General features: G+C 35.2%; 1 protein-coding gene across 50 annotated transcripts in view; it reads left to right on the top strand.

Moving 5' to 3' along the window:
- The window catches only part of LOC141390114 (very long chain fatty acid elongase AAEL008004), a 150,309-nt gene that overhangs the window by 109,915 nt on the left and 17,385 nt on the right, over nt 1-23,009 (top strand). For 31 of the 50 annotated variants that reach the window (XM_073962702.1, XM_073962740.1, XM_073962715.1 and 28 more), the window contains 4 exons: nt 2,236-2,463; nt 8,177-8,259; nt 10,033-10,140; nt 10,585-10,665. In XM_073962702.1, coding sequence (XP_073818803.1) covers nt 2,406-2,463; nt 8,177-8,259; nt 10,033-10,140; nt 10,585-10,665 — 330 coding nt within the window. In that variant the 5' untranslated portion in view covers nt 2,236-2,405. Of the gene's footprint in view, nt 1-2,235; nt 2,464-8,176; nt 8,260-10,032; nt 10,141-10,584; nt 10,666-16,068; nt 16,153-23,009 lie in introns of all 50 variants that reach the window. The other 19 variants (XM_073962719.1, XM_073962691.1, XM_073962725.1 and 16 more) reach the window with 1 other exon arrangement.

The following is a 23,009-nucleotide window of genomic DNA, read 5'->3' as shown; positions in this document are numbered from 1 at the left end:
TACTTAGGTAGAATATGCTGTGAATATCTGTTGCGATTGCAACTTTCCGAGGTCCAATTTCCGTGCTGTGTCTGTTCATGCTGTTTTTAATATGATACGTACTTTTTGCAACAAGGTGATCTGATTGATGTTTGGTTCGAAGGTCGAGATGCTTAAATCTGGTACTGCCACCTATCCTGATACTCGTACTTCATAGGTAAACTGAATTTCCCCTTTCCAATTTTGGCATTAAAATCGCTTAGAATAATTTAAATGTAAATTGCATGAAAGCGATCATATGTTTTTAAGCGCTCGTAATATATACATCTGATCAATGGGCGTATAGGCGCAGATAAGTCTAATGTAGAAGAATTTAGCTTTTATCAAAATTGTAGACCAAATATTTTAATCTCCGACTAACTACAAATCTACATCATAGTATGGAGGGTATTTTACGTTAGATTTTCTCTTTGCAACTCATCTAAATAATCGATCCTTATGAGACCTACAGTTCAGAGTCAGATCCGTGTTAATCGGGAATGAACATTCGAGCGTACACTGCCAACTTAATGGGACGAACACTGAACAGACTTCTGCAATGTTCTACCCCAACAACATCTACAAGTTCCACAATATCACAAGCGTCAGTCCAGGGTTCATCAATTCCAAATCGCTGTCCAGTAATCAAGATAGTTCTGGCTTGATCTTGATGCCTTTCATCAGGGTTTATTTCCTTCTATGTATAGGTGTTTGACTGGGGAAAAACCACGGAGTCGTCACCTCTTTTTCAAACCCCTCTTGAGGTCTGCCCCTAAGGTGGAATACTTAATAGAGGCGGTATTCATTCGCCACGATACAGGGTTTCACAAAGCAATTGCACCATTTTGGTACGCTCTCCACACCTGCCGCGGGGTCGTTACTTCCGTTATGCTCTTCAGAAAATACGATTGTATGTATGTGTATTCTTGACCAGGGTAAAATTTTGGTTCGACCTAGCCATGTACGTCTGTCACGTGTAATCACGTTAAGGTTCGCAATAATAGGGCTAGAACGCACCCTAGTGTATTTTTTCCATAGGCAGGTCAAGTGGAAATGCCCACATTTTTGATAAAGCCCCCATATAACGGCACCTCCGAAATTTTAAGGATTTGGGCTCAATTTTTGTCCGAAGTAGCTTAATTCGACATTTAAGGGTTCTGTTGGTCTCAAAACTTCTTCGCCAAAATTTGTCAACATAGGTCTATGTCTTGCTTTGGGTCCTAGTGGTTAAAAGTTCTTTATACTTCGAGTCGACGATTGATGTTTGGGTATAACAAGTTTTTTGTTAAGGAAGTTATTGAAAAATAACTTCGGTGGAGAATATCCACAAACAAAAAACAAGGGAACTGATGAGATTCTGTGGCGAGAATCCAAACTATAGTATTCCCTGCCTTACCCCTTGGCGAACAATGATAAATCTTTTCCACTAATAAACTAGTTGTTTTAAAATATTAAGCCAGACTATTTGGAAAAAAATTACTATTTTGAAAAAAAAACAAAATTGCAAACGCTATCCCCCAAAAAAAAAAAACACCACAATGTTTCTAAAAAAACATTTTTATTTTAATTTTTTGTATTTTTCGGTTTGTTTATTGGTGTTTGACCAATTATGAAAATATTTACATCCGTTCAAAATTACAGAGTTACGAAAAGAGCGATTCTGAACCACTGTGCGCCGCCCTAATAGCGTTCTTGCAATTTAAGAATGTAGCGTTGTCAGATTGCTTTTTGAGCCGAAAGAACTTCATGGATAGGCTATATTTCACTATTTTGTATTTTCCGAATATACAGATTCTATTAATAGCGTAGTTATATGGGATATTCTTTTACACAAAAGGACCGCCGGTTATAAAGCCAATTGGGCATTGGGAGACTTAGGGTGCTACTAAGTGAGGATAATTTTTGTCGTCTGTCCAAGGTGGTCTTAAATCCCAGCCGAAGGCCGCCTACTTACAGGAAATTTTAATATATGGATGGTTATAAGCTCAAGGAGGTTCTATACGTGTAGCCAACTTGGCATCTGTTCGTACACGAAAATTAAGGACCAAAAAATGGACACTGTGTTCTCTATAATATTGGCTTTGTGGCCAAATACGCCACAATGCTCCAAGTGAAATAGGGGATTGTGTCCGATTTCTGTTTTATGTTTCTTTTTTATATTATTTACATATTTGTAAAAACAAAACTTATTTCAATTCTATTTTCTTCTCATTTCAGATACCCAAGCTACAATTCTAAAAAAATAAATCAACTTAAAGGAAATTTATAGGCTATAGTTATTGTTGTAATTACGGATACAACAACAAGGGTAACTAGTAGCTTTTGCTGAACTAGTGCAAGAACTTACCAACTAACTACAACAACAAACACACACACACAAAATCACAATGGCCTTAGTAATGAAATATATTAACATCATGAACAGATATATGGACACACATGGCGGTAAGTAAATATTGACATATTATCGTAATTATAATAAACGTCAATAACATTAAATTAGATTACATTATTAAATTGTTTGTTATGTCATTACAAGGACCTGAGACCAATAATGTTTAATAGTACAATGAGAAGGACAAGTATTGAAAGGTCTTCACATACAGTACAACCACCATGAATAATGAATCGAAATGCTTAATAAATACGTACTAAACTCCCAGCCCGTGATGGGGTTTCTTTCGCATTGAAACCCTCGTGATTCTTAAAAAAATCCTGTCCCTTGAATTGCAAATTATTAGGATTTAAATCTCAATTTAAAACCCTTAATAACCTCCAGTTTTGCCATTTGATGATTCGTAACAAAATCATTGTCCTTTGAATTACGAATTATGGGAATTTAAATCTCAATTAGGAAACCTATAAGAACCTAAAATTTTGCCACTTTTACATTTTTGCCCCAAAAAGTTTTAATAGTATTACTAATATGTCCCTTGTATACGAGAGGCCACGCTCCTTCAAACAATTCTACACAAACTTCCTAGACCTTAGTTAGGAAATTTTCGGTTATTTGGCAAAAAAAAAATATTATTCAATTCATAAAATTTGTGTACATGGTCTTTACGTGCCGCTGACCATTTTTATCACACAAATCCAAATCAAGCAAACAAATTCATTGCTCCCCCGCCAAAAGAAAAATAAAACAGCTTAACTATTATGGTCACAACCAAATTCATTCACAATATATGTATTTTGACCTTGAAATCAGATTCCAAGTTTTCTTGGCAACAAACAAAAAACAACAACAGCACCACCACAATGAATCTCAGACGCTTTGGTAATGTTTACAAAATGACGACTTTGGAATATTTTGTGTAAATTTTAACATATCCCAACTAATTGATTGGCCCTCAAATAAAATTAAGTTTACACTAGACTGTGACCAAAGATTAGGCAGGCGTGTGCTCACTACTGCTGCTGCTGGGTGGTGTAATCCAACACGAGTATGAATTCAACACAATGTATGAATTTATTTGGGAATGGGGAGTACTTATTGGGTTTTGTGTCTACTTTTTGTTGTATTCAGACAAACGTGTTTCTGTCAGTCTGTCTTGCCATTGTCACGCTATAATTTTGGCTAATGTACTTATCTTCGATACACCTTGTCACATTTTTTCGGTTGTTGTTGTTGTGGGTTTCGTTTTCATCAAATTTTATGGTTTTGATTGGGTTTATTCGTTAAAATTCAAAGCGGAAATTTGGGAATTTTTTTTTTTTTGGAATTATTATTTATCGGCACACCCCATCCTTTACGAGTATAAGTTATGTTTTCGTAATTTTATTCACGTTTTTTAGTTAATTAATAAAATATTACAGTGTTCTACAAAGAGTTCGAAAAATTAAGGACTTTTGTTTTTATAATATGATGTGGGGAAATCTTTCGCCTTTTTTGAGAAGAATATTTTATTAGTTCCGTGTAACAAGAATATGCATACTCACTGGGTTTTTTGGATGTATAAGCTTGTCGACAAAAATATAGAATAGAATAAAATAAAATATAACAAAATACATTAAAATAAAATACAATAAAATAAAATAAAATAAAATAAAATAAAATAAAAAGAAATAATATAAAATAAAAAATCATACAAGTTTTCGCATAGTATTCTTATAAAATTAATAGGCGATCACCAAAATACAATTAAAGTTCATCACTTTATCGTATAAAAATATTTTTATACGGGTGCCACCGTGGTACACACCCGCCTTGCACACATAAGGTCGTGGGTTCGATTCGCCGGCCAGGCAACATCAAAACACTTTTCAATGGTGGCAAAATACCCCTCAGTAATGTTGGCGACATTTCCTGAGTCTTTCAGCCATGTAAAACTTCTCTAAAAAAGTGGTGTCTTAGACACGCCGTTCGAACTCGGCGATAAACTGTGAACTAATATGAATCGGGGTGCACTCATTGATATGAGAGAAGTCTCCCCTGTCCCTTATGGGATGTTTGTGGAACAATTATATAAAAAAATGTTTTCCGGAGTCGGAGTCGAGCTTCTTTTCACGTCCCCAACTCTGACTCCAACAAAATTTGCTAGACTCCGACTCCACAGCCCTTAAAAGGTAAAAGTGTTGAACTTTTGCGAAGGATGTACCTGAAGAAATGGATTGACATAGTCCACATTGGAAGTACATACTTCCTATCTTGGGTGTCATTTCTTTCGATAGTTATTGTGCCAACCATCCATTTTAGTTGGGCGCCATAGGACTTTTTAGAGTTCTTATGTCATTATGTCAAGAAGCATGAGACTTGTCCACAAACAAATATATTTTGTTGGAATCATGCTCACAAGAACTACTACTAAACTTAGGCGAAAAATTCGAACATCATTTTAGAATTTTTTAAGCAAAAACTTGTTCGCGATAACATTATATCGCTGTACACAGGAACACAATGAGTAACCTCGGTAACAATTTCAAAACGATCCTAAAACAACCCTTAAACCACTCCACAAAAGTTCCACAAATTTCGGACATAGATCAGCTTCGAATATGGACTATATCGGTCCACTTCTTCGGGTACATCCAACACAGAATTACAAACTGTTTGGCACAGATGCAGTTTAGGAACTCTTCTCAATTTATCATCAATTTTTTGCAGCAGTTTGTTCTCGTGGCCCCTTTTACGACGGTAAATTTGTTTATGACGACAAGCCGATACGTCCTAAGATAATGTCCGATAAGCTCTGAATAATCTTGCCGGCACCAATTCAAATTACTAATGAGCACCAAAACTTACGAATTGAGAATCCGATTTGGCCGACACTTTGGACATCTTCGGATACCTCCCTAACAAAACGTTAGCTTAAGTGTAGTTTAAGGTATGCTCTAGAATTCTTTGGAAATTTTTTAGATGAAAGTTTCACACACCTGCTGATGGTATATCTCTGTCGGAAACAACAAGTGGACCTATACTACGAAATGTTGTTATTGTAACAGTAATTTTATTATATCTTTGTAAGTTCATTCTTCTGCTTAATAAGGATCTGGGTCTATCTTCTGTTCTAGGAGTGCGCCTGCTTTGATAGGATCTAACCAAAGATGTACTGGAGTTAGTTGAATTGGTTTGGTAGGGCAGTAGAAAATGTAGGCAGATTATGTTTTGAACGGTGTCATCGATCCTTGCCCTATAGGAATTTAAACAGCTAGACCATCCCCATCATAGTTGAGCCAAAATTACTCCGTTGTGTCGTGGCATCGGACGCTCCTAAGTTGCGATAAATGGGGGATGTCCTCCGAGGACCGCATTCATACGATAGTTTTTTATGGCATCTGCGACTGTATCCGTATGAATGCTATTCAAACCTGCTTGATTTGCCTGTTGATTTAGGGTGTCTCTCTTATAACGCTGGTCCTCTCTTTCTAGATCATGAAGATCGCTCTTGTCCTGGCTGGGCGGCGAGGCGCTATCCACCATATGGTGATTAGGATGGCTCTGACGGTAACACCCGAGCAAGTACTGCAACGAAGGCATGCCATGGTGTTGCTGTACTGGAAGAATATTTGTCTCCCCATGTAGATGGCCCACTGGAGACATGATGAGGCACCCTGTTACTGTTCTCAGGGCGGCGTTCTGATAAGTTTGAATATCTTTCCATCGTGTTGCACTTACATTCGCGAACTAAACTGGTGTCGCATAGCTTACCACAGACCGAACTATCGCGTTATATGTGGTCATCGAGGTTTCTTTATCTGCACTCCAAGTGCTGCTTGAGGACCTTGTTCTACATTTCAGCTTGTCGCAGATAGCTGTGGCATGCGCGGACAATGTGAACTTGCTGTCGAATGTGACCCCAGAATTTTCGGGTAGGAGTGTGTTCGGAATTCTGCTACCATCGACAATGACATTCAACTCTGTTCTCACCTGTGCCGCCGTCCATGTGATAAGCAGGGTGACCACGAAATGTGGTGTGAGTTAGCATCGCTATCTTCTCATCACTCTGTTTTAGACCAGAGACCTTGTTCTTCACACTCGAAGGTTTCTTGGTTAAGCCAACATGTATATACATTATCTTTATTTTCTCCATCAGGACCATACTTGCCGTCTTACTCCGATAGACGTTTGTCGGGAAGGCCTTAAGTATAGGTCTTCCAGTAAACACTGATGCTTTCGGTTCCATTTTGTATGTCGCTCGGGAGCTTTAACCTTCTTCCTGTTTTGTTTGGCATCCTCGTCCTTGCCGATTCTTGACCTGCAAATTTTGAAATGGACGACATATGAGATGCCGTTAGACTTTCCATCCACTTTCTCCTCTCTGTGAAATACGTTCCATCTCTTCGTCCAAGGATTACATTCGATTGACAAAAAGTCCGAATATGCTCTTAGTCTCGAGTTTGTAGCCTTATCCTTTGACATATACCGCTGCTTTGGCCAGGCGAGGGTTTCATCCCTCCTCACAGCTTCAATTTTCCATCATCCCAAGGATTTGTAATTCTGCTGCCTATCTCCCCGACATCGCCCATTAGTAGGTCTCACTTAAGCATACGGCTGAGGAATGCTATTGGTTGTTGTTGTTGTTGTAGCAGCAGGACACCTACGTAGACGCATAGGTTTGATGCTGGGTTAACAGCCGCTGGCCGAAGCACTTGGTTTCGAGTCAATCCTGTAAGAAAGAACCCGCTGCCGTAGAATTGATTGCTATTGGTGCATGTGTTCCTATACTTTGTCGTGAACCATTTTCTCAATGTTTTTCAGATGTTTCTTTTGTGGTCTGCCATTCCCTTTACTGGTGTCGATCACCGCATAATACTGTTCGACCCGGTATTAATTAGATTTTAGCTATTTTAGCGTAAGTTAATGACTGCTCCTTTCAAGTCTCTGGATTTATTTTTACAATCAGAATATTCAGCATTCGCGCTCATCTGATATCGGATCTCACTGTATCGCCTTCTGCCAAAGGATTCTCGGGACAGTCTCCTTTACGTGGACCTTGGCGACGTTTACACGGGGAACTTGAAGGTGGGGTGCCTTTTTTCTTGGATGGTTTGGTGGAGTTCTGCTCTCCGGGGGTATTATCTACGTCATTTCAGGGGTGTGTCTTTGAGCATCCTGTTCTTTTTGTTCAGCCGTGTTCTTAGATTTTCGTAGTTGAGTTCCTGACGGTTTTTTTTTTTCATTTTTGAGACTTGTGCCATTTTGCATTGCAACTGACAACAATATACGCTGTAATGTTTATACAATTAATTAATTAATTATTTAATTGAACAAATCAAATTACAAAATTCAATAAATTTTTAAATTTTACTACATTTACATGGATGGCATACCTACGTACATATATACACCACACACTTTGGTGCACAAAGTACAAAGTCAAAGACGCCTCCAAGTAATAACGTAGTAGTGTGTTTTGTTATTGTCTCTGTCTGTCACATGTATCATGTCAGTCAGTTTCTTTGGTACGAGATGAGGAACTTTACATCAATTCCATCAATCATTTGTCGGACAGCCATACACACATCGTATTTTGTAGACAAGGATCGTGAAATTAAATTAGAAATGGAGAAGAAATAACGAAACAAAAATACACACACGCACACATACATATGCAAAATTAAATTAAATTGAAAAAATGATATATAGATGACAATCTATTTAACAGACATATAGATTATTTATTTATGCTATGCTCTATTCGTTAATATTCCATTTTAGATCCCAGAACGAAGGATTGGCCAATGATGTCATCACCATTCCCCACATTAGCTGTATGTCTCACATATGTCTACTTAGTCAAGGTAAGCGTTGGTACAATAAAAATTGGTCACACTGTGGGAAGTTGGATAGATAGGGAAAACTTTAGATGGGCTTTAAGAGTGGTGAAACATAAAGCGATTGACATTCTTGCTGTAAGTCATTGCCTGTAAAAGAATAGGGGGCAAGGATGTCCTAATTCAAATGTAACTTTTGCCGAAAAGAATAGTAGCAAGGAAATAAAATAAAATAAAATAAAATAAAATAAAATAAAATAAAATAAAATAAAATAAAATAAAATAAAATAAAATAAAATAAAATAAAATAAAATAAAATAAAATAAAATAAAATAAAATAAAATAAAATAAAATAAAATAAAATAAAATAAAATAAAATAAAATAAAATAAAATAAAATAAAATAAAATAAAATAAAATAAAATAAAATAAAATAAAATAAAATAAAATAAAATAAAATAAAATAAAATAAAATAAAATAAAATAAAATAAAATAAAATAAAATAAAATAAAATAAAATAAAATAAAATAAAATAAAATAAAATAAAATAAAATAAAATAAAATAAAATAAAATAAAATAAAATAAAATAAAATAAAATAAAATAAAATAAAATAAAATAAAATAAAATAAAATAAAATAAAATAAAATAAAATAAAATAAAATAAAATAAAATAAAATAAAATAAAATAAAATAAAATAAAATAAAATAAAATAAAATAAAATAAAATAAAATAAAATAAAATAAAATAAAATAAAATAAAATAAAATAAAATAAAATAAAATAAAATAAAATAAAATAAAATAAAATAAAATAAAATAAAATAAAATAAAATAAAATAAAATAAAATAAAATAAAATAAAATAAAATAAAATAAAATAAAATAAAATAAAATAAAATAAAATAAAATAAAATAAAATAAAATAAAATAAAATAAAATAAAATAAAATAAAATAAAATAAAATAAAATAAAATAAAATAAAATAAAATAAAATAAAATAAAATAAAATAAAATAAAATAAAATAAAATAAAATAAAATAAAATAAAATAAAATAAAATAAAATAAAATAAAATAAAATAAAATAAAATAAAATAAAATAAAATAAAATAAAATAAAATAAAATAAAATAAAATAAAATAAAATAAAATAAAATAAAATAAAATAAAATAAAATAAAATAAAATAAAATAAAATAAAATAAAATAAAATAAAATAAAATAAAATAAAATAAAATAAAATAAAATAAAACAAAATAAAATAAAATAAAAAAATAGAGTAAAATAAAAAAACAAAATAACATAAAAACATAAAAAACGAAATAAATTAAAACAAAATAAATAGAACTTATCCTCAAGAACTCTATTAGAAAATCAAATATTTATTGAGTTCATAAAATAAATAAAAATTATCCTCAGTTCACATCTTTAAAAAAAAATCCTATAAAAATTTGTCCTATAAAAATTAATTAAAATTAAGGATATTAGGAAGAAAGCAATAAATCATAAAATAAATAAAAATGATCCGCATATCTTATAAAATAGAATGATTAAAAACGATCCATAATTCCTATCTTTATTTTTAAAAATCCTAAATATTCATAACCATCCCCACCACTGTTCCCCGTCAAAGCTAAAACAATAAATAATTTATTTTATAGTTGTTGTGGTCTTTATATTTGTTCAAAACATTCACGTGCGAATATATGTCACCACATTTCTAACATGACACCTTGTAATTGATTGTTTTCCTATTTTCTCTTTTCTTTTTGTTTTATTTTATTTTTTATTTGAACAATTGTAGGTTTTAGGTCCACGATGGATGGAAAATCGCAAACCATTCCGTTTACAAAACACATTAATAGTTTATAATGCAGCACAGGTGATATTTAGTGCGTGGATATTTTATGAGGTAAGTTTGAAGTGACCTGACGACAACGACGACCAGTTGTAACACCTCACTATGTGTGTGTGTAGGTGTGTTTGTGTCGGTCGTATGGGTGTTTCGTTTCAGCAGAGAATTTGGACTACGATGACTTTGTCATATCTACGTCCCAGGAAAGGAAACGGGACCTAAGGCGCTCATCTTTCTAGTTTGCTTCTGCAAGATTTTTACGAACAACAACAGCAAGGATATAAAATGAGCAGGAATCAAAAACACCCAGCCCCATTATTTACCATGCACCAACAACTATCATCATTACAATCATCGTTGTTTCGTTGAAAGCATTTTCGTTTCCTGTTGGCAGCTTTGTTTTGTCTCTCTTTTCAATGAATGCACTTGTTTTGTTTTTGTTTTTATTTTGTGTTTGTAATCTTCTTCTACTAAGTTTAAGTTTGACATGTTCTTTTGTAGTGTTTAATGGGAGGCTGGTGGGGTCATTACAACTTTAATTGCCAACCGGTGGAATATGCCGATACCCCACGTGTAAATAGAGTAAGTTGGTGTTGAACACCGTCAGCTAAAAGAAACAACAAAGCACATTTGAAAAAACAAAAATTGGGTTATCAAAAATGTCTTAAGAAAAAGCACAAATAAAAACGAAATCTCCTAATGGTTTCCTTAGCACTCTCGAAACAAGTAACCATTTCGCTGCCATTATTAATTTATGATAATAATTAAATCTTTCTGAAATAAATTTGGGTATTGTCACAGCGTAATCGGTGGGGATATGACTTTCATCCATAGCCAAATATATGTGCTGTAATTTCTGTGTTGTATACTCTACTTTCGAAATCTTTCTGAGGAGAAGATTACAACTCTAGAAGTGCTAATTGCTATAAATTTTACATTACGCTTTTTTTTAATTGGGCTTACTATTCTACAAAAAAAAAATAATATGCAGAAAGTTATATTCTTATGCTTTTCTTTAATCTATAAATTTTTCATTGTTGTAGCTTTGTTTTGTGTTTTATTTGTTTACATTTGAAAATACTACAAAAATATTCCAACACACAAACATACATATACATATAAACATATACATACACATACATAAAATATGCCATCATACCAAGAGATGTAAAAATAATGGACGACATTTTTTAGCAATTTTTGATTGATGATGTCTACACGCGGAGAAGAAGTATTGTTGAAGCAATCATATTCTGAGATCAAAATAGGATATTTTAAATCTTTAAAAATATATATTGTTACTGCAATAATATATTTTGTGTAATTATTGAATTATTAACTTTAACTGTCTCATACATAAACTACTGTCTCTTCTTACGACATATTGAAATCATATTCAAATTTTGGTATGTTGGCATTATACACAAATAAACACACATACATACAAGAATATACCATTTATTTATAGCCGCTTTTTTTCTTCCATCGAAATTAAAATGAAAATGCTGAGAAATTTGTAAATATAACACAAACCAACCAGCAATCACTTCATTAATGCATATTTGTAAGCTGTGTAGTAAGTAGTTGAGTACTAAGTCTTTAATTATTCGGGGGTTTCATATATTAACTATTAATAATCCAATATTGAGATGTATTTGGTTACACAGTGATATCAATGCAGTAAATATACCAAAAATGGATAATACAACTCTGTGGTTTTCACAAAAAACAACATAAGTCAAAAAAACTAAATTTTCAGAAGAGCGAAAACAATTTTTTTATATTTGTTGACGAATTTGTTTTGGTTTTTTCTTAGATATTCATAGAGGATGCTAAAAATAATTGTTAACAATAAAAATGTTTTTCGTTTTTTTAAACAAATATATTTTTTTATTAAATTTTTTGTTTAAGCCTATCGCTTGAGTGCGCGTTGTTGTTTTCTATCAAAAAAAGCGGGGAAAAGAGCATCACACATGTACACTTGTGGTGTTTTTCGGTGAAATTTATTTTACAATTTTGTTGAGATGTGTATTAATGTATTATTGTAAGGTAATGCAGCTTAATCTCAGTTTTATTTTTTTTTTAATTTTGAAAACAACAACTTTTTTTAAAGTGGGATGCAGTTAACTTACTTACTTAGTTGGCCCATTACAGAACATTTGTTCCATAGACCGAACTAAAAAAAAGATCTCCATTCCTCTCTGTTTTTCGCTTGACTTTTTGGAATACCTCGCCTTTTCATTTCTTCATCCACTTGTATGCTCCATCGAAGCTTAGGCCTGCCGATTCTGCATGCACCGCCATGAGGCAAGTATTCATAGGCCTTTTTAGCGGGTTCAACATCGCTCATTCTTATGATATGGCCTAGCCAACGCCATCGTTGCATCTCGATACGTTTAACTATATTCATGTCTTTGTATAGCTTATATAGCTCGTGGTTCATACGACGTCGATATTCACCGTCAACGCAAATCGGCCCGTAGATCTTTCGAAGAATTTTCCTCTCAAACACACCAAGCACTGCCTTATATGCTTGCGCAAGTACCCATGCTTCGGAGCCATACATAAGCACGGGTAGTATCATCGTTTTGTATAGTGTTATTTTTATTTGACGAGATGTGGCTTTGTTTTTAAATTGCATTTGTTGGCCAATGTAATTCTTCTTTTTATTTCACAACTGATGTTGTTTGTTGTGTTTATGGCAGTGCCGAGGTAGACGAAGTCTTTAACTACCTCAAAATTATAGGTACCAACTTCCACAGTTGGTCCGAGCTCTATGGACGCTTTGCGCGTCGACACCATCAATTTGGTCTTTTCGCCGTATACCGCCAGACCCACTTTCGCAGATTCGGCTTCGACCTTCCTAAAGGTATCTGTTACTTCTTTTACTGATCGTCCCATGATGTCTACGTCATCAGCATAAGCAAGTAACATATGACTATTGGTGTAAAGGCTGTCTCCTTGTCTGAAACCTCTTTTGGTACAAAATTCTTCGGAGAGGTTCTTTTCAATTTTAACTGAGGACCTAGTATCAGTTAAAGTCATCTTACAAAGCCGGATGAGCTTTGCGGGGATACCAAATTCAGACATTGCATGGAATACCTTTGATTGGAGGGCACTGTCGAATGCTGCTTTATAATCGACAAAAAGATGATATGTGTCGATCTGCATCTCTTGGGTCTTCTCTAGGATTTGTCGCAGGGTAAATAAAATTGGTATGGTCCAATTATTTCGTTGACCATTGGCTTTAGTCGCTCGCACAATATCCCTATCTTATAGGCAATAGGGAGAAGACTTATGCCCCTATAGTTGGAGCATACAGTCTTATCTCCTTTCTTGTGGACGGGACATAAGATGCTCAGGTTCCAATCGTCGAGTACGCGTTCTTCCTGCCAGATGGTGCTAACTAGCTGATGCATACACCTTATCAGCGCGTCGCCTCTGGTTTTAAACAGCTCGGCTGATAAGCCATCGGTTCCTGCTGCTTTACTATTCTTCAGCCGGTTGATTGCTGTTTTTACCTCATCTTGGCCGGAATTGGATCTGTGGTATCATCGACTTCACTACTATTGGATACCAGCAGATTGGATAAATGTTCCTTCCATATCCTGAGCACGCTATCTGTATCTGTTACCAGATTACCTTGCTGGTCTCTACAGGAGAATGTGCCTGTACCAAAGCCATCTGTTTGATGTTTCACTCTTTGGTAGAATTTCGGACTTCATTCTGGCTCCTGTACATCTCAATTTTTTCACACTTCCGCTTTTCCATTTCTCTCTTTTTCTTGCGGAAAAGACGTTTCTCTTCTCTCCTTTTCTCCCGATATCTCTCCCGTGCGCTACGCGTTGCTACTGATTGTAAAGTAGCTCTATATGCCGCATTTTTCTCTTCGGTAGCGGCACGACACTCCTTGTCATACCATGAATTCCTTTGTGGAGGTCTCTGGAATCCAAGTATGGATTTTGCCGCTGTTTGCATGGAGTGGGCAATATTTTGCCATTGTGTTGTTATGTTATCGGGACAAGGAGTGCTCGCGTTAAACAATTGGGCTAGTTGAGTGGAATATGCTGTGGCTGTCTGTTGTGTTTGCAGCCTATCGATGTCCAACGTCCGCGTTGTGTCTGTTCGTGCTTTATTTGCAACATTTAGACGGGTACGTACCTTTGCTGCAACAAGGTAGTGGTCCGAATCAATGTTTGCGCCTCGGAACAATCGTACATCCAACACGCTGGATGAATGTCTTCCATCTAACACAACATGATCAATTTCATTACTTGTTCTTTGATCTGGAGACAGCCAGGTGCCCTTATGAATATCTAGATGATTAAATCTGGTACTGCTAACTACCATGTTTTTTGCAGCTGCAAAGTCTATCAGCCTCATACCATTGTCAGATGTTTCACTGTGGAGACTGAAATTCCCGACTGTTGGGCCAAAGATATTCTCCTTTCCAATTTTGGCATTACAATCGCCTAGAATGATTTTAATGTCATGGGCAGGGCAACGGTCATATGTTTCTTCTAAGCGCTCGTAAAATATATGTTTGGTCTGTTCGTCATTTTCTTCAGTGGGAGCATGAGCGGTTTGTTTTACTTTTCTTTCGTTTTTTCATAGTAGGCTGCTTTTTCTAGGGGAGGGTTACTAACCCGACGCCCAAATCCAAGTTTTTAACGCGGCACATGTTAGCTCACTACATTTAACGGGTGTTAAAGGCAGTTCCCCAGGTGACACCACGGGGAGGTCAGTGTCCACTTGAGATGAAAGAGGGACCAAGATAAATCCAGGGCTTTACCATGTAAAAGCCGGTCAGGACCGTTCCTTGGTATCTTCCATCCCCTAAGTCACCCGGGATGCAGTTAACATTGATTTAATTTCGGGAAATGTACTAATTGACAAATAAAAAAACTGGTAATTATTCGAATCCCAATACCAAATAGGACTACAAATTTGTGTTATTAATAGTAGTTTAACCCAAAAAAGAATCAAGAAAATCGAAGAGTAGAATCATTGATAAAAATTGATTTTAAATATTAAATCGCGAAAATTGCATACAAGCCCACTGTGCAAAATTTTGTTTTATTTTTATTACACAGCTGATAAAAAACAAAAAACAACAAATCCAAAACAAATTCTATTTGGCCAATATTAAGGATGTTATGAGTATTTATTTCCATATAGTTTTTACAGAATTTGACTTTTTCAAGGTGGAATATCTCTGGAACCGTTAGTCAAAAAAAAAAACTGAAAATATACTGAAATGTTGAGGATCAGCATCAATAGAACAAAAAATAAAGGAAATTAAACCACTTTTTGTATAAGAGTCAGATTTTACTTAGAATTCACTATATGGCACCTGTTCAACAAAAGTGTAGTAACTCAAAATGTTGTATTGTTCAGTAGAGGCAAAACGCTGTTGATTCACAAGTAGTGACTCTTGTGGATTATTAATTGGATTATTAATAATGTTATATAAGTTTATTTTTTTATTATATCTTTGTATGTAATTAGTTTTTATGTTTAGTTCAATGCAATGTGCAATGCAATATTTGCAAATAGCTTCGGCGTAGACCATTCACAAAACAATGGAAGCCAATTTATGTTGTATGTTTTCTTTTTTTTGGGTTTTGTAGTTTGTTTTCATTTTCTTTTGTTTTGATCATGGTACAACAGGTTCATATTTTTTTCACTAAGAACATCAAAAAATCGACAAATCATTTACAATTTACAAATTTGTAGAAGCATACAAGAGAGATTTTTTTACGTTTCCGGATATACAACGACGTTGTCAATACGCTTAGTTAGCCACACACAACAATAACAAAAAACTTAATTACAGCAACGAAAGATGAATTAACTAGCGCCGCGTATACACACCTACTAAGCGCAGCGTACTACATCCATGACCGTTCCTCCTTCTTCTTGTTCTTCTTCATAACGCCATTGACATTTGAAGTTCATGCGAAACAATTTTTTGTTGTATTTCAGATTGGTATTTCCGGTTGGCTGACAGGACACTATAGCTTCCGATGTCAGCCGGTTGAGTATAATAATAACCCTAGAACGATAAGGGTATGTGTTAACCATCAAATCAAAATTCCAAAATTGTTCATTTAACACAAATCGTAAATAACCCAATCATTCTCTGACCAAATCTCTACCTTCATAAAAGAATCTATTTTTAAATTTCTACCACACACTCTCTCTCTCCCTCCTTTTGTGACTCTCTCCAAAAACAAAGAAAATGGTTTTCAAACTAAATGAAATAACAAATAAATATTAAAATGTTATTTTCTTTTTAATATAATAAACATTTTGATTTTGAAAATCATTTTCTTTGTGTGTTTTTTAATTTAAAGCTTAAATGCTCGCTTCACTTTGCAGCAAGCTTAAAATGTCAATTCAATGTGTTCTTCTTTATATTTATTTTTTTATTTATTATCATTTCGCCTTTCCTTTTTTTGTTTTGCCATCTCTTTATCTAAGAAACATGAAATGTAGATTTTAATTTGTAACTAATATTTGGTGGTGTTTATTTTAGCTTTTATTTTAACAAAAATGTATTTTATATATTTTTTTCCTTTTTCGAGAGAGCTATTCAAGTTTTTTGTATATATAAAGTTATTAGCAATGAACTTTGGAGACAAATGACCCTGATCTCCATGATCATGGTTCTATTGTAAAAGAAAACAAGTTTATTGTTAATAACTTTTGATCCTTTTAATTGAATGTTGAATTATGTTGAACCTTTCCAAAAATGTTTTGATTGCATGAATAACTTTTTTTTTTTTTTAATTTAGCTGCTACTGAAAAAGTAAGTAATATATCTGCAATATAATCACGTTTCAACTGAACCTGCATGAATCTACTACTGTTGCCATTATCATTTTTTTAATTTGAAATTTTTACAAGTTTTTCTGTATGGGAATTCATGCAAAAGTATATTAAAAAGTTTTTTAAAAATAAATGTTTAATATTATTTAAATCAAAATTAAATCAATCAATCAAATTTGTAATATACATATGAAGGCTCAAGAATTTTATTCGTGAAGAATATAATAGAATTTTTAGCCACATTCATTCAGTTCCACCATAAAAATATTTAAAAAATTAATTTTGTGCAGGTTTTAAATTGTTTACTGTTTGTAGTCTCTAAATAAAAATTAAGAAAATGTCTAAAAAAAACTTACGGCCTTTATTCGATGTGTTTCTGACTTCTAAATGCCCTGAAAGATACTAGAAATTCTTGGGTTATCACAAAAATTCTGAAATTCCGAAAAATACTAAACAACACCTCTTCATTTATTCAACTCCGCATAAAAGGCTGTCTGCAAAACGAATAATTTATTTCTAAATGTAGGTATACATTTTAAGTTATGGTAAACGGAGGTTTTGAATTAAAGAATTTCAATCGATTTTTTTTATCCCCAATAAGATATTGTTTACCACCCGAAACACACTCAAAATTGTCCCGAATAAAAATATAGATGAAGTGCTCGTACTCGAATTGTCATTCGGACTCTAAATATACAGGAGGTTAAATAGTTTTGAGATTGACATATAATCTGGGTCCACTCTTTGATATGAGAAAACTATCCATTGTCCCTTTATTTGAGTTAATTTCTTAATATTAGTACATTTCGCTTTACAAAATAATGCGTTTATATTGTACTTTTTCGTAGCCGTAACTAAGCCCTTTACTTACAAATCAACCTACTTACTTAGCTGGCCCATTACAGAACATTTGTTCCATATACCGAACTTTTACCCGGTTCATCATCTCACGTTCTTAGTATATGGCCTAGCCAACGCAATCGCTGCATCTCGATATGTTTAACTATATTGATATCGTTGTATAGCAGATACAGCTCGTGTTTCATACGACGTCGATATTCACCGTCAACGCAGATTGGTCCGTAGATCTTTCGAAGAATTTTTCTCTCAAACACACCAAGCACTGCCTTATCTGCTTGCGCAGTTACCCAGGCTTCGCAACCATACATCAGCACGGGTAGTATCAGTATTTTGTAAAGCGTTACTTTTGTTTGACGCTTTGTGGCTTTGTTTTTGAAGTGCTTACTTAAGCGAAAGTAGCATCTGTTGGCCAATATAATTCTTCTTTTTATTTCACAATTGATGTCTTTTCTTGTGTTTACGGCGGTGCCAAGGTATACGAAGTCTTTTACTACCTCAAAGTTATAGGAACCAACTTCAACTGTTGGTCCGATGTCAATGGACGCATTGCGCGTCGACACCATCAGCTGGGTCTTCTCGCCGTTTACCACCAGACCCACTTTAGCAGATTCTCCCTTCGACCTTCATAAAGGTATCGGTTACTTGTTTTACTGATCCCTATATCATCAGCATAAGCAAGTAACATGTGGCGATTGGTGTAGATTGTGCCACTTTTTTTGACGTTTGCCTCTCGTATAACCTTTTCTAGCAGGATGTTGAAAAGATCACACTAAAGGCTGTCTCCTTGCCTGAAACCTCTTTTGATACAAAACTCTTCGGAGAGGTTCTTTCCTATTTTAATTGAAGATCTTGTGTCAGTTAGAGTCATTTTACAAAGCCGAATGAGCTTTGCGGGGTTACCAAATTCAGACATGGCTTGGAATACCTTTGAACGTAGCGGGCTGTCGAAGGCTGCTTTATAATCGACAAAAAGGTGGGAGGTGTCGATCTGAATCTCTTGGTTCTTCTCCAGGATTTGCCGCAGGGTAAATATCTGGTCAATGGTGGACTTGCCAGGTCTAAAGCCGCATTGGTGTGGTCCAATTATTTCGTTGACCATGGGCTTTAGTCGTTCGCACAATATCCCTGACACTATCTTGTAGGCGATAGGGAGAAGACTTATGCCCCTATAGTTGAAGCATAAAGACATATCTCCTTTCTTATGGACGGAACCCAGGATGCTCAGGTTCCAATCGTCGTGTACGCGTTCTTCCTGCCAGATGGAGCTAACTAGCTGATGCATAAACCTCATCAGCGCTTCGCCTCCGGTTTTAAACAGCTCGGCTGGTAGGCCATCAGCTTCTGTTGCCTTATTATTCTTCAGCCGGTTTATTGCTGTCTTTACCTCATCTTGGCCGGGTGGTATACATTCAATACCATCTTCTGGGATTGGATCTGCAGTATCTTCGTCGACTTCGATACGATTGGATACCAACAGTTTGGAAAAATGCTCTTTCCATATCCTTAGCACACTATCTGTATCAGTTACCAGATTACCATGCTGATCTCTACAGGAGGATGTGCCAGTTCCAAAGCCATCAGTTTGATGTTTCACTCTTTGGTAGAAGTTTCGGACTTCATTCTGTCTCCTGTACATCTCGATTTGATCACACTCCCACTTTTCCATCTCTCTATTTTTCCTGCGGAAAAGACGTTTCTCCTCTCTCTTTTTCTCCCGATACCTCTCTCGTGCGCGTTGCTACTGATTGTAAAGTAGCCCTATATGCCGCATTTTTCTCTTCGGTAGCAGCACGACACTCCTGGTCATACTTTTGATTCCTTGGTGGAGTCTCTGGTATCCAAGTACTGATTTTGCGGCTGTTTGATATGTTATCGGGACGAGGAGTGCTTTCATTAAGCTTTCATTAAGCTGTGGCTATCTGTTGTGATAACCCATTATTTCAACAAACACATGTTTCCCTAAATAAGTAGTAATTATATGCCACTAAATGTCGACAAATAAGCAAAAAACATATGTTTAGAACTGGTGAGTTGAATTTATGTTAAATTTCACCACACTCCACATTCATATATCCTCAGCATTTCTGCTAACGAGGGCATATACACTTTCAAACGTGCAAAATGTGCCTCATCGAAATAGGGGTTTTAGACAATTTGAAGTCGATTTAGCCATGTCCGTTCGTCAGTCTGATCAACCGATTTGGTCCAAAATGTGGCCTTCGTAATATTTTGCCCAATCTTCATTTAAGTTCATAGATGAACAATATCGTGCGAACGATAACTCTCGAAGGCAGTAAAGATTTGGTCTATACTTTGTACATCATAATATTCTGCAAATCTTAGATAAAGTTCACATATGGATTATATTGGCCCCCTCCTTTCAAACAAATTTTCGGAAAAGTGCACTTTAATTTTTGTTGTAACAATTTGTATTCGCTGGCCCCAAAACAACTATACAAGGTTTTTCAGGAGCAAGTCCATTCTTCCTGAAAAATAACCCGAGAGGTATAAAAAAACCCCTATGGTGCAATGTGTAGTGCCTAGGACGCACGATAACTCTCGAAAGAATCAGCCCATTCGGTGCAAAATTTGACATTCATAATATTTTGACCAAACTCAGTATAAGTTCGAAAATTAGACATATGGGTCCACTCTTTCGGGTACCTCCCCCAAATTGTACTCTCGCTAAAATTGTACTCTCTATATCTGTTGAACGGAGCTAACGATTTGGTCCAAACTTTGGATTTCCTAATATTTTCTCCAAATGTAGTTTGACTTGGAAAATGATCCATATCGGACTTCTACTTAGGTTACCTCTCCCAGAAAAGTTAAGTTCAGGATATGTTCCAAGATCCTTGGAAAATTTAACTATGGATTTCCTAATATTTTGTCCAAATGAAGTTTGACTTGGAAAATGATCCATGTCGAACTTCCACTTAGGTTCCATCTCCCAGAAAAGTTTAGTTTAGGATATGTTCCAAGATCCTTGGAACATTTAACCGATACTTCTCCTTGTGGTCCTGTTTACAGCGATATTATATTTTTCGTAGGCAAGTCTACACTTCTTGACATGGTCCTCCAAAACCTCTAAGTTATACGGTGATCAACTGAAATGACTCCCCAAATAAGATCCACTTCCAAAATGGACTATGTCGATCCATTCCTTCAGGTACCTCCTCCGCATCACCTGAGAGCTTTATATATTTTTTGTCCTAAGTTCATACTCCCAAAAGGGGTCACAATATCTGAAAACTCCCTAATACATAATTATTGGAGAACATGATTTTCATTGCGTAGCCGCTATTCGATTCTATATCGTCCATAGATTAAAGTTTCAAATAGGTTCAGGGTATATCTCTGTCGGCAAAGCCGTGTGGTACTTTTTCACTTGTACGATGACTCTCTCGTGCGCTACTCGTTGCCACTGATTTTAGAGTAGCCCAATGTGACGAATTCTTCGCTTCGGTAGGAGCATGACATTCATGGTCATAGCACAGGTTTCCAAGTATGGATTATGCGGCTGTGTGCATGGAGTGGCTAATACTTTGCCACTGTATTGATATGTTACCGGAACGAGGAGTGCTTTCATTAAGCAATTGGGCCATTTGAGAGGAATATACTGTGGTGATTGCAGCTTACCGATGTCCGTGCTGTGACTTACCTGTTCTTAATTGATTTGCTGCGTTTAACCTGGCATTTACCATTGTTGCAAAAAGTTAGTGATCTGACTCAATGTTTGCTCTGGGGATGGATCATCATCAAGCATGCCCGATGAATGTCTTCCATTTATCTCAACGTTATCATTTTTCTTTTTAGTTTTTTGATCCTGTGATAGCGAGGTGTACTTATGAATGTCGAGATGATTAAATCTGCCCAATTCTATGGTTTTTGCCGCTGCGAAGTCTATCAGCCTCATTACATTCTCAGAAGTTTCACTCTGAAGACTGTTGGGTAGAAGATATTCCCATTCCCAATTTTGGTTTTAAAATCGCCTAGGTCTGTTCGTCCTTGTCTTGTCTTCAGTGGAGGCACGAGCGCAAATAAAACAGATCCGAATTATGGCAAGTCCATACGAAATGGTTTAACCTCCGACTAACTACAAATTCCCAACCAAACACCTGCTTTGTGTCATGGCAGCTATAATACAGTGCGTCACTTTTAGGAGTTGTTGTTACGCATTTTCCCCTCCACCGTGTTTCCTGTATGACACTAATATCGGCCTTGTAATCTGCAGTGCGTAAACTGCACCTTCTCTATAAGGAGTCCGAACATTCCAGTCAACTTTATTGTGGTGGGATACTTACCCAGCACCCAACCCAAGTTTTTTAAAGTTCGGCACATGTTAGATCGCTACCTTAATAGGTGTAAAAGGCAGTTCCCCAGATGATACCACGGGAGTTCAGTGACCACTTGATATGAATGGGCGACCAAAATAAGTCCTTGGCTAGTTTTGGTATCTTTCATCCCCTACGCCACCCAACTACACAATTTCTGGTATTATTTTTTTAGGCTAAGAGTATATTCGTATACCTGTCGACAAAACCGTCTGATTGTGTTCCTTGATGGTAAGGCACATACCATCATGTAGTAGGACACGTCCATTATGTAGTAGGCAGTCTCTATTACAGCTATACAATGTCAGGTCTATACTTCCTGAGATTCAAAAACCTCTGCCGGCACCAACTAAAATGTCATCAGCACGAAAACTTGAGAATTGAGTGTCCGATTTGGTTTAAACTTTGCACATCGTGAAGTTTCTTCCAAACGTACATCATCCAAAAAAATCTATATCGGGCAATAAAAGCCAACAAAACTTCAAATTTTCTCCAATGTGCAGTTCGCGGATCCTTTTGAGGTGTTTACCGAAGGTACTCCTTGCAGTCCCACGGTGCGCCTTAACTAAATTTAAATGAAAGGTGCTTACACCTGAGGGATTTTCAAATAAAACGGGCTTTTAAAAAAAACTAAAAATCCCTAAAAATGTGAAATTTGACCGCGATTTATTTGAAAATCCCTCCGGCGATTTTTTTGTGTGTTTTTGGATTTTTCGCATCTATGAACATTGTAGTTTCAGAAAGCCCTATCGATATGGGATTAAAAAAAATGTTGTAAGAGTGAAAATTCTCTACAAGATTGTCCTTTATGATATTTTCGTAAGTATTACCATTTTCGAGATATAGAAATTTAAATTGGGACAAGCACTGACTGTATCGCCTCCTTATAAAACAAAGTCA

This window comes from Musca autumnalis, unplaced genomic scaffold (genome assembly GCF_047663935.1).
Source record: "Musca autumnalis isolate F117 unplaced genomic scaffold, ASM4766393v1 scaffold_1, whole genome shotgun sequence".
In the NCBI taxonomy this organism is placed as follows: Eukaryota; Metazoa; Arthropoda; class Insecta; order Diptera; family Muscidae; genus Musca; species Musca autumnalis.
Note: the sequence above shows the minus strand (reverse complement) of the source record. Positions and strands in the feature narration are given on the sequence as shown.